Source organism: Aquarana catesbeiana, linkage group LG06 (assembly GCF_042186555.1).
Source record: "Aquarana catesbeiana isolate 2022-GZ linkage group LG06, ASM4218655v1, whole genome shotgun sequence".
Lineage (NCBI taxonomy): Eukaryota > Metazoa > Chordata > Amphibia > Anura > Ranidae > Aquarana > Aquarana catesbeiana.
In genome coordinates, this window is record NC_133329.1 from 357,635,418 (window position 1) to 357,650,738 (window position 15,321).

The window sequence follows — 15,321 nt, forward strand, 5'->3', positions numbered from 1 at the left end:
TGCATGTGGCATAATTTTTCTTTCTCTAGGAAAACGTCTTCGCTGGCATGACGAGACCGCTGTGATATATGCAAACTGGAAAGCTGGGCAGCCGAATATTACAAGTAACAGCTTTTATACAGGGATGAGGCTTGATGGCTTCTGGGATATTGTTCTCACCCCAAATGACTATGAACGCAGTTCTTATCAGCAGAACTCCCTTGTGGCCTGCAAGATTGAAATGGGTAAGCCTGGAAGCCTGATATTCTGTTTCCATTGAAGTGAACTATTTCCCTGCCCAATAATCAGATAGACATGAATGGTGTTGGAATTATTTTCAAGGTGTTGCAAGTTCTATTAATTTAAATATATCCACTTCAGCAATTTGGTGCACAGTGAGTGTATTGGATGAAGGACTTGTGGTATGAATGGGTGGACTGTGAGTGAAATGACAACTTTGTATATGGCCGCCCCGTCCTGGCAGGGGACTAAAAAAATGTATATTGAGATGGTGTTTGAGTACTAGTGTTTTGATCATTTGATTGAATGAAAAAGCCAACAAGCAGTTTCACTAGCAGCCAATCTATTTCACCTGTTTGGAGCAGTCAGAGTTGGCCCAGGTTCACACTGACAGAGTTAGAAACCATGCGACTTCAGTTGAACTCACACGATTTGAAACCGGCAATGCAGTCCAACTTCGGGTGGCGATTTGACAGACATCTGTGCGGGTTCATGCACAGATGTCTATTCAAATCACCCCTAAAGGCGCCAAAAGTAGTTCAGGAACTACTTTTGGGTATCGGTGCAGCGCTGCAAAGACAGCTTTGCACCGATTCGGACAGTGCTATTGCCGGCAATAGCCGCCGATTTGGCATGCGATTTGTCATGTCAAATTGCATGCCAAATCGGCCCGATGTGAACGTGGGCTTAAAGATGATTGCTGATTGGTCTGTTACTGTGCTTTGAGTCTAAAGAGGAGAGGATTGCTGCTACTCCTGACCAGCCCAGGTCAATAATCGATGAGGAGAGGCCTCAGCCTACATTTCTCACCAAACCACGCACCCTGATGCATTTTGCCCCGCCCACTGGGGCTTAGTGATAGGGTATTTGGAGACATGTAAGTTGAGGTCTAGGGCTGAAACAACTAATCGATTAATCGACAACTAATCGATTACTATTTTTATAATCGATTAATCTGCCAGTAACATAATGGGGTTAAAAAAAAACTAAAATGAGCCCCTTATAGTACAAAAAGAGCAAATAATTGCTACTGTAAATATTACTTTCACAGTTCTACAGTAAAAAAATGAAGCCCTTACAGTAGTGGTCATCTGCTTTTTTTGTACTATAAAGGGCTAATTTTAGTTTTTTTAACCCCATTACGTTACTGAACGTCTTAGACCTGCTTGACATCTATGTGTTTTTTGGTGCTTTTTGCAGAAACGCACTACAGTTCATTTACATGGTTTCCTATGGGACACGTTCACATCTATGTGAAAGGGTCAGGGACTTTTTTTTTATGCAAAACGGTGCTTTTTTGGTTCAATATACTTCAATGGAGAAGCTGCAGAAAAGCATGTAATGTGTTTTTGCAGCAATTTGTGTTTTTTAATCTGCCCAACAACAAATTGGCCAAAAAAAAATGCAAAAATGCAAATCGCAGCAAAATCACGTGCGCAAAAATCAAAACATACAGCAAAAAGCACTGCAGAAACAGATCAAAAGCAAACTGCATGGGTGTGTACCAAGCCTTATGCTGGCCACACGGATCAATTTTCAGACGAGAATATCCAGACGAAAAATCTTTGTACATTCTGCGAATGAAAGAATGTTGTTTGAAATTTTCACTTGTTTTTAACATTCTGTTTTTAAAATGAATGTAATTTCTGAACGAAAACCACATACACTGTCCGAAAATTCCTTTGACCAAGAAGTTTTCTATTATTTCTAAATTTTCCCGTCACTGTGGTTGAAAATAAACGTCGATTTGACCCCACTAACATTTAGAAAATTGAACGAACGTTCTTAAAATGACATTTTTTTTGAAGGAAGATATTGTTTTTCTAACCGCTTGCTGCCCGCCGGCTGTTATATGACGACCAGGTGGCGCGGCTCCCATTCTGGGAGGGCGTCATATGACAGCCCTCCCTTTAAACAGGGAATGCGCGATCGTGTGCGTGCATCCCTGTTCCTTCGATGGCGGCTTGTCACGTAGACACCGCTCACCACCGAGGGGGGTGAACAGCCATTGGGCATGGTTGTTTACCACGTGATCGGCCGTGATGAAGTCACGGCCGATCAGTTAGAATGCCAGCACCACGGAGAGGAGGGGGAGAGGAGCGTTGCTTCGTGCGCCCGCATCGCTGAACCATGGGACAGGTGAGGGTCTGATTATTAAAAGTCAGCAGCTACACTGTAGCTGCTGACTTTTAAATGGGTGGAACTCCGCTTTAATGGTTCGGTGCACATACAGATCCACCTGTCCCTCCAGTCTTTCCAGAGGGAGAAGGTGGAGCTGTGTGTGCACTGAATGGATTATTAAAATCTTGATTAAGGATTTTATTAAGGAGAGTGGCCCTTTTTCTTCCAAGCATTTATGTGCAGCTGCTGGTTGTGACAAACGCTGGTCAGACCACTGCCCTCTTTCACCCACTTGTGACAAATGACTGGCCAAATGCACACTGCGCTATCACTGATACACAGCAATGACACTCTGACTCACCTTGCACAAAAATTTTCCAGCTGGAGGGACAACAATCTTAGTGCCAACAGACTAAGAGTGATTTGTTACTGGGTTTAGTTAACTAAGCAATTAAAGTGGTTGTAACCCTAAAAAAAAAAAAAATCCTGTTCCTTGATGATCTATAGCACCAAGCTCGTGCTGTGTAATTTGTCCCTTCCTATGTTTTAATATACCTGGTTTATCATGCCTGTGTCCCCCTGCCTGTGCTGACCACGGTAATCATGGTTGCTGAGCCATGATGCCATTGTCATGTTACGTGCCTCTGTCGGCCCGCTTTTTGCTTTGAATCTCTCCCCGCAAATACACATGTATCCCCTCTAGATTACGCTGCCAACAACTACAGTGTATGTTTTTTTGTTTTTATGAAAAGGCTAAATGCCTTTTCCCACACCACCACTGTGCGGTCATGTGATTCCCCCTCTTCTGGCTGGCTGACGTCACAGGGGAACCTTGGCCCCTCTCGCTTCTCTACATAGATTGGGGTAGATGAGCGGGGGGGGATCACGTGACTGCACAGCTGCAGTGTGAGAAAGGGTATTTAGCCTTTTAAGTTATTGGCAGCATAATCCGAAGGGGATACATGTAAAGTCACAATGTGACTTTACAAACACTTTAATTCTTTACTGCCACCAACTACTTTTATCGAAAATCAATGAGGAAGATGGTACAGTTGCTCTCATAAGACTTGACAGGTCTTCCTTCTTCTTATGGTACATGGGAGCTGTCAACTGCAGGGGGAGCATCTCTTTTCTAATCCGTGAGGGGGGTGTTGATAGAAATGATCTGACCAATTAAGCGGCTGAGGAGTGCCGATGGGATGTCATCAGTTTACAACTATGTCCCAGATACAGTTTCCTGTAGGTATTTATATCTTTGAATACCTACAGGGTACAATCTGCTAACTTGTATATCATTGTCCAGCATGCAATTACCCAATTACATTTTGAACAACTATAAATATGATAGGTTTCGGATGTCCAGTTCCCCTAAAAGAGGAATTGGGCCAGTTTTGCTCCCGGTACTTCCTAGGGTAGTGGCGTTTGGGCTCAAAATGCTACTAATTAACTGCTAGAGGTAAATATGTCCTTTTTCTGGCTGAACTGGTATTATTTAATGAGTTATGAAATGCACTGAAGTTCATAATTGAACCAGGGAAGAGAGACCGCAATGTGTATTGTTAATGACTCCAGCTAAGGAATTTCATGATGGGGTGTGATCTGAAAGGATATTTGGTTGCTTTTCTGATTGCTCAAGCTTGCATTTTTGACAGTTTTACAAGGGCACCTAAGCTGACGTGTTTGAGTGTGCATGTGCCCTCTCAAGAAATTGATAAGAATATTCTGGTATGCAGCCTAAAGTTTGTGGTGTGTATCTCACACAAACACATTTCAATGCACCCTAGTGGTCCCTTTGCATCCCACAGTGCGATGCCCACTCCTTGCCTCTAAAGAGAGGGAAAAGTGGCAAATCTCCAGCTTGAAGCTAAATTGAAATATTGTTTGTGTGCGCAAGCAAATTCTTAAGAACAGAAAAGGGCTTTTGTGGCCTCCTTTCATTGCTAGCTTTTTGTTTAATTTCTTAATAGAACAACACAGAAAGGACCTCATATTCATGACTACTTGGGTTATGCTGCCACCTTCAGATGAATGGGCACCTGCCTTAAGTGATAGATATGCCTTGCCATGTCATCTTGAAGATCTCCTTAAATGGGCTTAACTCTCTACAGGTCCAGGGCAGTGATCACCAAGGAAATATAGGTGCAGCAGTCTTTCCCAACAGTGTTCGCTGTGAATTTGCAGTCATGACTGCAGAATTTGCAGTCATGGCACAGTCATTGCTTTCTTTGTTTAAAGTGAGGCATTTCTGTTCTGTCTGCCTTAATGGCTGCCTGGACTCTGGAAGTCAGATGGCGGTCTACAGGGTGGTGTCTAGAGCCTACAAGAGTTTCACTGCTTTCCTCTATCACCTTTTGGACTCAAGTGTATCATTGAAGCCACAAACGGTTTTCTTTGCAGTTCTGGAAAGGCTGCTGTCCTAAGAGGTCATCACATATCAAATGGCTTTTTTTCAACCTGTTTATGGTTCCCAAGCCAAACTGAGATGTCCAGCCTACTCTGGACCTTAAGGGTCTTAACAATTCCTAAAAGTACATAATTCTACCTGGTCAGTCATTGTTTGGCTTCTTTTGGCAGATTTCTTGGTGTCAGTGGATATCAAAGATGCCTACCTACACATCCCGTTTCCCTAGCCTCGCCAGCTGTTTGTCATTTGCAGTAGAAGATTGTTACTACCAGTTTGTGGTGTTGCCTTTCACCTCTCCGCATACGCATCAGATTTGGATCTCTTGGTATCCAGTTTCAACAACAGACTGGACATGTTTGTGTCCTGAACCAGGGATCAATGTGCCTTTGCAGTAGATGCCATAATGTGACTCCCGGATCTATGCCTTCCCTCCACTTCAGCTTCTTCCTTGCCTGACGTGCAGGATAAAGGTGAAGGTCAATCTGGTGATTATGATCACACCTGTTTGGTCAGGAAGACCATGGTATGCAGACCTCATTGAGCTCTTGGCGGATGAGCTGTGGGCTCTTCCAGATCTGCCAGATCTGCCAGTTTTACAGTTGCAGGATCTGATGTTCTATTCTATTTTGCAGTCATTGACTTGAAGGTATGGCTGTTGAAGACCAAAACCTTAGGGATAGGGGTGTTTAAATCCGGGATACCTACCCTCCTCAAGGCAGGAAAGTCAACCTCTTTTAAGGTGTACCTCCATGTATGGAAAGTTTTTTTTTTGCGCCCGGGGGTGAGGCTAAGTTAGATTCCTGACAATCTTGGCCTTAGCTGTTCTGTTGAGATCTATTGCAACTCATTCCTTGGTAAAAGCCCTTTTGTAGGGTGTTACACAAATTGTTTCACCTGTGCAGCCCCTTTAGCCCTCTTTCTTACCTAAGGTGGTTTCTTTGTTTCACCTGAATCGGGACATTGCTTGCCATGTTTGTCCTAATTCAAATCATCCTAAGGAGAACATGCTTCACTCTTTGGATGTTGTTTAAGCTGTTTGAGTTTATCTATCTGAAGTCTACAGCTTGGTTTTAACAGTCTTCCTTGTTTGATCTGTCCTTGATCCTCACAAGGGTCAGGCTGCTTCTTGATCCACTATTTCATCTGCTTGTTTCTATGGAATAAAGAGTCGGGTTCCTCCTTTCCCAATCTGGGCCCAGTCCACCAGGGGTGCCAGTGTTTCCTGGGCATTTCAGCATCAACCTGTTCAAGGTAGTAAGGTTGCTACCTGAACTTCTCTTCACACGTACAAAGTTCTACCAGATATATGTTTACACCTCCTGTGGATGCCAGTTTTGGTCAAAAGGTCTTGCATAGTTAGGTTGAAAAAAGGCACCAACTAGTTCAACCAATAGAAAATAATAAAGGCAGGTTTTATACTGGGGTCCCTTGTTCTATGTTTGGGGATTTGGGCATGTTGGGTCTTGCTGCTGTGTTGGATCCCCCCCCCCCCCCTTGTATTTAGCGAATATGAAGTCTTGTGATGTATGATTTAGGAAAATAGGATTGTTAGTTTACCTGTAAAATCCTTTTTCTGGAATACATCATGGGACACAGAGATCCCTCCCCTCTTGTCTGTTCTTCATTGCTTGCTACAAAACTGTGGCTTAGCTGAGCATGAGGGATTATGTGTGGGTAGGGATTCGTGCCTTTTTGTTTTGGCAAGTATCCATTCACCTGAAGGTGGCAGCATAACCCAAGTAACCATGAATATGAAGTCTTTTGTGCATGTGATTTTACAGGTGAACCAAAATCCTAATATCTTAGCTTTCTACATTTGTTATATGACAGGCTTGCTTCAGCTGGTGTATCATTTGGCCTCATTGTTTTCACATGTTCTGTTTTTCTTCTGTTTATTCAGGACCAAAATACATTGAACCATTGACAAATAATATACCGTTTGACAATTCCACATACTATGTTTTGAAGAAGAAGCTGATGTGGTTTGAGGCGGTGAAGGAGTGCAGGCAGAATGGTGGCAATCTGGCCAGTGTTCACAATAACCATCAACAGCTCTTTATGGAGAACATTGTAAGACGGCATGGATCCCCCCTCTGGATTGGGTTATGGAATAACGATGTAAGTGTGTGTGTTTCTTGTTTTGTTCTTACCAACAATGAAAATATGGCTTTTGAGCAATTGTAATTATCTTCAGCTTCATGCATAACCCTGAGCTCTGTATCACCATCACATTCAGGCAATTACATTTTGTGTTCTTCTTGAAGCAAACCTATAAGGATAGAAATATATTATTATTATTCAGGATTTATATAGCACGCATGTTATTATTGTTTCTGAAAATGCCAAGGCTGTAATTCCCATCTTTTTGTTACTACAGTAGAACCTTGGATTGCAAGCACAATTAGTTCTGGGAGCATGCTTGTAATCCAAAGCACTTGTTTATCAAAGCGAATGTCTCTATAAGAAATAATGGAAACTCAAATGAGTCTTTCCACAACCATTTATTCATAAGTCCTTCAGTTTATAGTCCACATAAAAAGATTATAGCAATGTGATAGGTTGTGTAACCATAAAATGTCCATCCACAAATGGAAGCCTCCACAAGGAGATTAGAAGCAAAATCCAATAGGAGCTCCAGAGTATAAAAGAGAAGAGAGGCGCCTCTAAGTGTAGCAATATGGTTACATTTATTAAAGGTACAACATTTAGCAACTCACATGGTTGATGATTAAGAAGCAAATCTAAGTATGCAGACATCCGGGATAAAGCTGTCCACATAGACAATTCACCACAGCGCTGGGTCTCACCGCTGTGAGTCTGCAATTGTGACCGGGAAGACTACCCTGCAGTAGAGCGATCTGAAAGCGAGGCTTGACCCGCTCGTGGAGCGCAGCGTGGAAGGGACAACGTCAATGGCCGTGAGGAGGATGGTCTATGTGGACAGCTTTACCCCGGATGCCTGCATACTTAGATGTGCCTGTTTTATTCCTCATCCATGTGAGTTTCTAAATGTTGTACCTTCATTAAATGTAACCATATTGCTACACTTAGAGGCGCCTCTCTTCTCTTTTATCTTCAGTTGTGACATGACACTACTTGTATATCAAGACATCGCTTGTATATCAAATCAAATTTTATTTAAAAATTTTGCTGGTCTTGCAAAACGCTCTCAAACCAAGTTACTCTCAAACCAAGGTTTTACTGTATTTCCTTTTGCTGACCTGGGAGCTGAAGTCACTGGCTGCATATTTGTCCCAGGTCAGTGACTTACTAAAAAAAAAAGGCAAGGATAATGATGATGGCACTGGAGCTTAGACTTTTGAAAACAATCAGTGACAGCTCATCTGTTCCTATGCAGGCAGGCTCTTCTAAAAGACATTCTCTATCTATGTAGGACAAAGTGACACTTTCTGTGTGTAAAGTCTCCCCAACCTCAACACACTGATATTTTCCTTGCCAGTGCTCCCTTGTTGCTCTTGCAGCCACCACAGTTGGCACTACAATACCTAACATTGACTGGGGTTGGTTACAGGGAAACATTGATGTCACTGCTTTAGTTAGGTGACTGGGCTAAGGCTTAGCGATTGGCCGCTATACACTTTAGGCACTGTCACATGCGCTCCCATATCAGAAAGCACCATGCAAGGTGGTAGTGTCTCTTGAAAGACCTTGCACTAAAAAAAAAAAAAAAAAAATCCATTTATATCATGGTAAATTACTAGAATTGATTCTTAGACCATGGGTTGTATGCCGCTACCTTTAGGTGATTGAACATTGGCAAAAGATTTGCTGGGACCGCCCTGGTGCGCCCATATAACTCCACTCACTCTGTGAGGCTACAGTTTTTTGTTTCCTTCCTTTTGAGAAAATGTAACTCTTCCCTTCCCTTGTCCTGCCTTAAAGGCATGTCATACATTTTTCACTTTACCACATGGGTGAGGTCAGCACTGTCATCACAACTTCTCTTAGGAACTGACCCCCTAGGGAGGAAGTTTTTACTTCCCTACCTAAACCCATTCACCCAAATGTGACAGGGTTCTTGGGTCTGTTTTCAGGTTGCAGGGCCACCACTTAATGCTATGTTCATGTTTTAACACTTCACTGTCACTTGAAGATTACTTTATTTAAACCCGCAAAACATTATATATTTTATGAAAATAGACACCATGGAGAATAAAATAGTGGTAGTTACAATTTTGTATGTCACATGATATTAGAGCAACAGTGTATGAAGTGAAAATTTTCTGTTAAAAAAAAAAAATACACTAAAGTTCATTTTAGGGCACGAAAATGCAACATATTAGCCTGTCTTTTATAAGATATTAAAGATTAGATTGCCCTGAGTAAGTAGACACCGTCAAACCTTTACATTTTCATTAAGCTGTGGAATGGCGCTAAACTCCAGCACCCTAAATTTTCCATAGGCAATGCTGTAAAAGCTGGGTAAATAGTGGCCCTAGAATTTTTGCCCTCACTCCAGCATGCACAGTGATATGTAACATGTAGAGCAATCAACATTTTCGTGTCTAGGTGCCCTTGAAGCATGAAATATGGTAGGTTTAGAACCCAGATGTCTCCCCTGCCCCCGGAAGTGCAGATAGTGTTCAATTAGCCTCTCCCCCGGCCACAGTGACCAGGGAAAATGAGAACAGGACCCAGAAGTGACATTTTACCCATCACTTCCAGGTTTTTAGTAGCAGACGGGAGTGTCTGTAAAACCCGCCATTGCTGCCAATGCATGGCATAAATTGACGGCAGTGATAGGATTAAAAATCATTCTTTTTCCTGTGTGGCTGTTTGGGTCTTGGCTGCTGCATGCTTCGGCCCCAAGGTGCTTGTGATGACAAAAATCTCTGTCTGGGTCTCTTCCCTCTTCCCTCTTTCCTGTGTGATCTCCTTGCTGTTTGCTAACAAAACTGGAGCCTCACAGATTGCATGGGATTATGTGCCCAGCAAAGCTTTTGCCAGTGTCTCATCACCAGAAGGTAGTGACACATATAACGCATGGTATAAGACTAAATTCCTGAACAGGCAAGTTAAAATTCCCATGCCAAAATTCTGCAATTGTAAAAACAAAAAGTGTGAAAGATAGTAAACATACTTGTGCTACCCCTGGCTTCTGCCCATGGTGCTTAAAACGGTATTTAACCCAAATCCAAAAATGTATTATCTTGCAGCTTACCAATCATTAGATGTGGTGGCTTTATCAGTTTTCCTTTCTTTGACTTTCGTCCCTCTGTTTTCACCTGCCCAGTGATCTGCCAGTAACACACCTTCTGTATTAGTGAGACACCACTCTGGATGTATGAGCACTGGCGGCACAGCAGACGACAGCATTGTGGGATAAGCGTGGGGGAGGGGGGGTAAATGTATTAGCAGATTTAGATACACTAACAAATTGAAGCAAATCTCCAGCACACAATTTATAATCAGTTACAGCAACAGTGTATTTCCTTTTGGGATAAAGCTTTTTACTTGAGTAAAAAAAAAACGGATCATTTTAATCGCCCCTGCCAGTGGTAAATGGATTGTCTCATTCAAGTAAACTGATACATTCTGCTGGAAAGCTTGTGCTTTTGGAAAACAGACTTGCTGGCTGGATCACCAGATGAAAATAGAAGAAAGCCTAAAAAATGAAAACAAATGCAGCTATCACATCTAAGAATTGGTGATCCGCAATATAATAAATCTTCGCTTTTGGGTTTAATACTGCTTTAAGCGAGAGTGACGTCATTATTCCTCTGGCTAGATCCTAGCATAGAGCGGAAGCATCTTCTCACAAGTTTTGGGGTACTTCGCTTCTTGTCAGATGGATGGTGACACCCCCTCCTTTAGTGTGGAAGCCAAGTGAGCACATTTTTAACGTACCATAGTGTTTTGTCATTTGGAGGGAACCTGAATAAATAAGCGGACCTTGCTTCTTATTGCATATGTTATCTTATTCCTGTGGTAAATTATAAAAAAATCTTCCTCCACACCCACTAATAGCTGTAGCCAGTCAAAATCTCTGATTTAAACGTGTGCACAAAGAAATATGGCTGCTCACCACCTTGTAGAAATGCTCGCTTCCTGACTGTCAGACTAATCTTGTAACCTCAATCATTTTTAAGTTATTGACTGGCAGAACATATGCAGCCCATGAAGTCAAACTCCTATGCTGCATGCTTGTTATAGATTAGTGACTCATTAAACCCATGGGATTTGTGTGACATCTGGTACACTCTCATTTTTCAGTACTGTAAGCCTCCATATCTCTGTGTGAAAAGGTATGTTTTAGGGTATATTCACACCATATGCGGTGGGACTGCATTGGGCGGCTATTCCAGTGCAGTCCACCGCATGGACAAGGTTATATTGGCTCGTCTCCTATGTGCTTGGTTCATACCAATGTGTTGCAGTGGTGTGCGGGCACAGTGCTCTGATTAGAAAAAAAAAAGTGTTGTATGCAGTAATTTTTACCAGGGCAGCATGGTGAGAGGCAATCCACTGCTTCACACCGCCTGGTCGGCAATAGAACTTTATAAGATGTCTTTGTGACAAACTCAAAGTTTGTTCTAAAGGAAAAGCTCAGTGCATTATCACTGTGCTGTGCTCAGCTGGATCGCACTGCACACCAGCAACTGTGCAGCAATGCAGCCGCTGGTGTGAATCAGCCGAAAGGCCATCTTTACCTTTTCAATATGTTACATATTACCACCCTTTGCCTCCCAGTTACACTGCTTTTATAGTCCATTGACCCTTCCTTCAGCTGAAAGCCAGGCACAAGCTGGAGGAAGAGTCTGCAGAAGCCTGGCATTGTAATGCTTTGCAGGCTACTGTGAAAAAAAATGTATATAAATGCTCATTTTTTTTTCTTGCAGAAATATGTGTGTGTGTAATATAATATATATATATATATATATATATATATATATATATATATATATATATAAATGTATGTATAATTTTTTTTTTTTTTTGTGAACCTAGCCTTTAGCTGACCTGACCAAGCTTTTATCTCCAAATAAACCTTATGTAGATGAATCAAGATGCTGGTCAATCTAGATTCGATATTCTTTGAGCGCCGTTACAACAGGTTTTCACATGGTTTTTTACATGTAAATGGAAATCGCTGATCTTTACTCAGAAGACAAATAAAATCTGGTGGTCGGCAATTTTCCAGTGTGTGCACAGACACCATACTGTACTTTCTGTAAAGACTGATTAGTGTTTTTGCAGCAGATGAAGCTGAGGGGAGTAATGTTTTTTCTTTATCCTTTCTTGGACTGTTGCAACTTTGTGCTTGATTTGGCCAACAGGGGACGGTCTCAGGAACAGAATGGTCAGATGGTACTTTGGTCAAATATGCATTTGCAAATCTGAACACACTGCTGCCTCGTAGAAACTGTGTCTATTTCGACACAAAGGGAACGTGGCTCTTCAAGGGCTGCACAGAACCTCTGGATGGTGCTCTTTGCTCTAAACCAATGGCAAGTAAGTTATAGCTCTTTATATAAAGCATAAACATTACAGTTCCATAATTAATACGTCAGAGTGTCTTATTGTTGCTATCCACCTTTCTTTCATCTGTTGCAGGAAAATCACAGTCTACAGAGACTGATCCACTGTGTCCCAAAGCAGACAACCCCACACAATGGGTTCGTCATAAAGATTTTTGCTATGCATTTGACATGAAGATCTACAACTACTCTGTTTTCACTAGTGAAAATGCCACCAAGATATGTGAGACTTTAGGTATGTGGTTGTAACCAGTTTTTTTAAAATTGAAGTGTATGACGTTGCTTGCCCCTGTTTGCCTCCTATGCATTATTATTATTGGCCAGTGAGGTTGTCAATTGCTATGGGCTAGTAGAAATGTAGAGGAGTAGGAAGTACCAGGCAAGCTCTATCACAGTATAGTGTAGCCCACGATCTTAGCAAAGCGGGCGAAAATAAAGCTGATGTGGGTATGTAATAGCACCTTTGGTTGACTGCACCTCATGCCGGTTAGTAACTTTTGGTGCTCTTAAACGGTCAATCTCTTTAGAGTGAACCTAAGTTTACCCATACTGCTAGTCTGACTCAATTCAGTGCAGAATATGGACCTTGCAGTGCAACAAGCCATGCACAGTCCTCCTCGCGTCCATAGAACTGTGCTCAGGCCTGACAAACAGCTACTGGGGAATAAGCCTTTCCACAACCCTTTTATAAGCAAAAAGGGTCAACACTCCAAGGCCCACGTTTTCTAGCAGGTTGCACAAGAGGGTTGGATATAAGTAGGGACCATGCATGTTACTATGCATTAGAGTTGGGGGGCGTGGCCAAGATCGGCATGTGAGAGGAAACGTTTCTCACAGCTCCGCACCAGCACAGTCCAGTGATCCTCTCCCTGCAGTGATACAGTGGCGATTCAGTGCTTTCCAGCTGGCTACCGACCCGGTCCACCCGCCAGCCCTCTGCACCCGTGGAATGACTAAGAAAAAAGGAAGATTTAGTGAGCCTGGAATTCCACAATGCGGTCCTGACACAGCGCATGCCATGGGCTGCAGAGAAAGCTAAAGATGCAAAAAGATTCTCAAGAATCAGGGTAAGGAACACCCGAGGGACCTGTTCTATTATGCCCAAAAGCTGGGGGAAACCCAGAGAATGCCACAGGAGGGGCCGCAGGGATCTCTCACTTGCCAGCACTTGAGACACTGGGGCAATCTGCAGGAGACGCAACATTGTAATGTTAAGCCTGCAAGCAATGCAGAGCTGCCACCTTCTTTGCCTTCAGATCCTGAATCAGAGGAGCAAGAGCAACCAACTTTGGCTGAAATACTGAGAGTGGTGCAAATGTGTACAGCGTCAGTTAACACTTAATGAGCAGTTTAGGGGTCTGAGGGAAGATGTGTCGCTGCTAAGACAAGACCTTCAAAAGATTTGGGAGCGGACGACTGCTGTGGAGAGCAGAGTTAGTGATATTGAAGATAAATTGCCACCAGTGACCCGGGAAGCCCATGCCGCAGACCAGCGATATAACAGCATTTGCATAGTGGGTCTGCCAGAAAAAAAAACTGAGGGAAAAGATCTAACCTCATTTGTAGAAGGTTTGCTTATTGATCTATTTGGCAAGGATGCTTTCTCCCTCTTTTCACTGTCGAGAGGACTCCTCGCACTCCGGGCCACCCATTGCCACCTGGCGCCCCCCCCCAGAGCAATCTTGGCCCATCTTCTACATTACAGGGACAGGGAAGCAGAGCTGAGATGTGCCCAGGAGCTTGCCAATGTTCAGTTCAATGGCACCAGGGTATCCTTTTATCCAGACTTCTCTGCGGAGGTGCAGAGATGCCGTGCTAAGTTCGCAGATGCGAAAAGGCAGTTGAACCTGCATTTACCTTATGCAATGTTGTTCCCTGCAAAGATGCGGGTTGCTGCTAACCTTCTTTTAATCAGCCAGATGCTGCTACTTGGCTTGACCATAATAAACAGGCCCTATGCCATCGCAGAGAGGATGAAGAAGGGGGATTGAAACCTGGCATACACTTATATGATGCGGCGCCTGGTCCTCATTCGCTTAGATCTTTCAATAGGCACTTTAAAGAAATTTTTTACTATACAGTAGAGTTACAATTTATGGCTTTTAATGTTGCCTGAAAAAAAACTAAATAAATATACATAGCCAAAGGTTGTCAATGCTGTACATTATACTCAAAATAGTCACAACCCCGACAAGTACATCTTTAATATTCCAGTGTATGTCTTCTAGATCCCACAGCCAAACTGCTGACTATAAATGATGAGGAAGAGAATGAATTTGTTAGTAAATATTTGATGTCTGATGCATTTATCACTCGCAGAACTTGGCTCGGAGTAGATCCAAACTCAGCTGGTAAGTAGTTAGCTAGACAACAAATATACTTTTGCAAGTGACTTCATTTCTCATTTTTGCTAAGGAAAACAAATGCTCAAAGGGTCAGGCCCTCCCATACCTGATGTTCTAATAATGAATGAATTCTGGACTAAATTACCCCTTGGTTTTTTTTTGAAGACTACTTTTTCTTAAATCTGAAACTCAGGCAGACATAAAAGGCACAAATTAATGCAGCTCTGTATTCATTATTACATCATTTAAATGTATGTTTTTGTAAAGCATACGGTGTAAATGCCTGAATTAGACTTGATATCAGCCTCTTGCAGGGTTTAGACAAGTATGAAGAAGGAGAACAAGTAGTCATCATGCTGCAGTGCTTACAGTGGATATAGAAAAGAATTACCCCCCCTTTTAAAATACTGTATTTATAGGTGTATAACACTCACTCTTTCACCATGAAAATCGGGTGCAAATAGCATGCGCGTGTTATACGCTAATACTTCAGTTTTAGCTGCCTCGGAGGGGACAGGGAGTAGGGGCAGGACAAGCGCCGTTAGATTACATACAGTGAGAATCTCCTGTTTACTTGGTGGCCTCTGTAATAGGAAGTCCCGTCTCCTGGGCCGCTATTGGACCACTGTTCTGTCTATCATAGGAGATTCTGACTGTATGTAATCTGTCGGCGCTCGTCCCACCCCCCTTCCTGTCCCCTCTAGGCTGATGGGCATTGATCAGGCAGCACTGA

The 15,321-nt window shown here is 42.7% G+C and overlaps 1 protein-coding gene across 1 annotated transcript in view; it reads left to right on the forward strand.

Annotated features, from left to right (window-relative positions):
- Positions 1 to 15,321, forward strand: part of LY75 (lymphocyte antigen 75) — a 211,079-nt gene that overhangs the window by 184,499 nt on the left and 11,259 nt on the right. Inside the window, exons 29-33 of the mRNA XM_073634073.1 lie at positions 30 to 224; positions 6,645 to 6,862; positions 12,043 to 12,217; positions 12,320 to 12,478; positions 14,472 to 14,594. Of these exons, the coding sequence (XP_073490174.1) occupies positions 30 to 224; positions 6,645 to 6,862; positions 12,043 to 12,217; positions 12,320 to 12,478; positions 14,472 to 14,594 (870 nt within the window). The remainder of the gene's footprint in view (positions 1 to 29; positions 225 to 6,644; positions 6,863 to 12,042; positions 12,218 to 12,319; positions 12,479 to 14,471; positions 14,595 to 15,321) is intronic.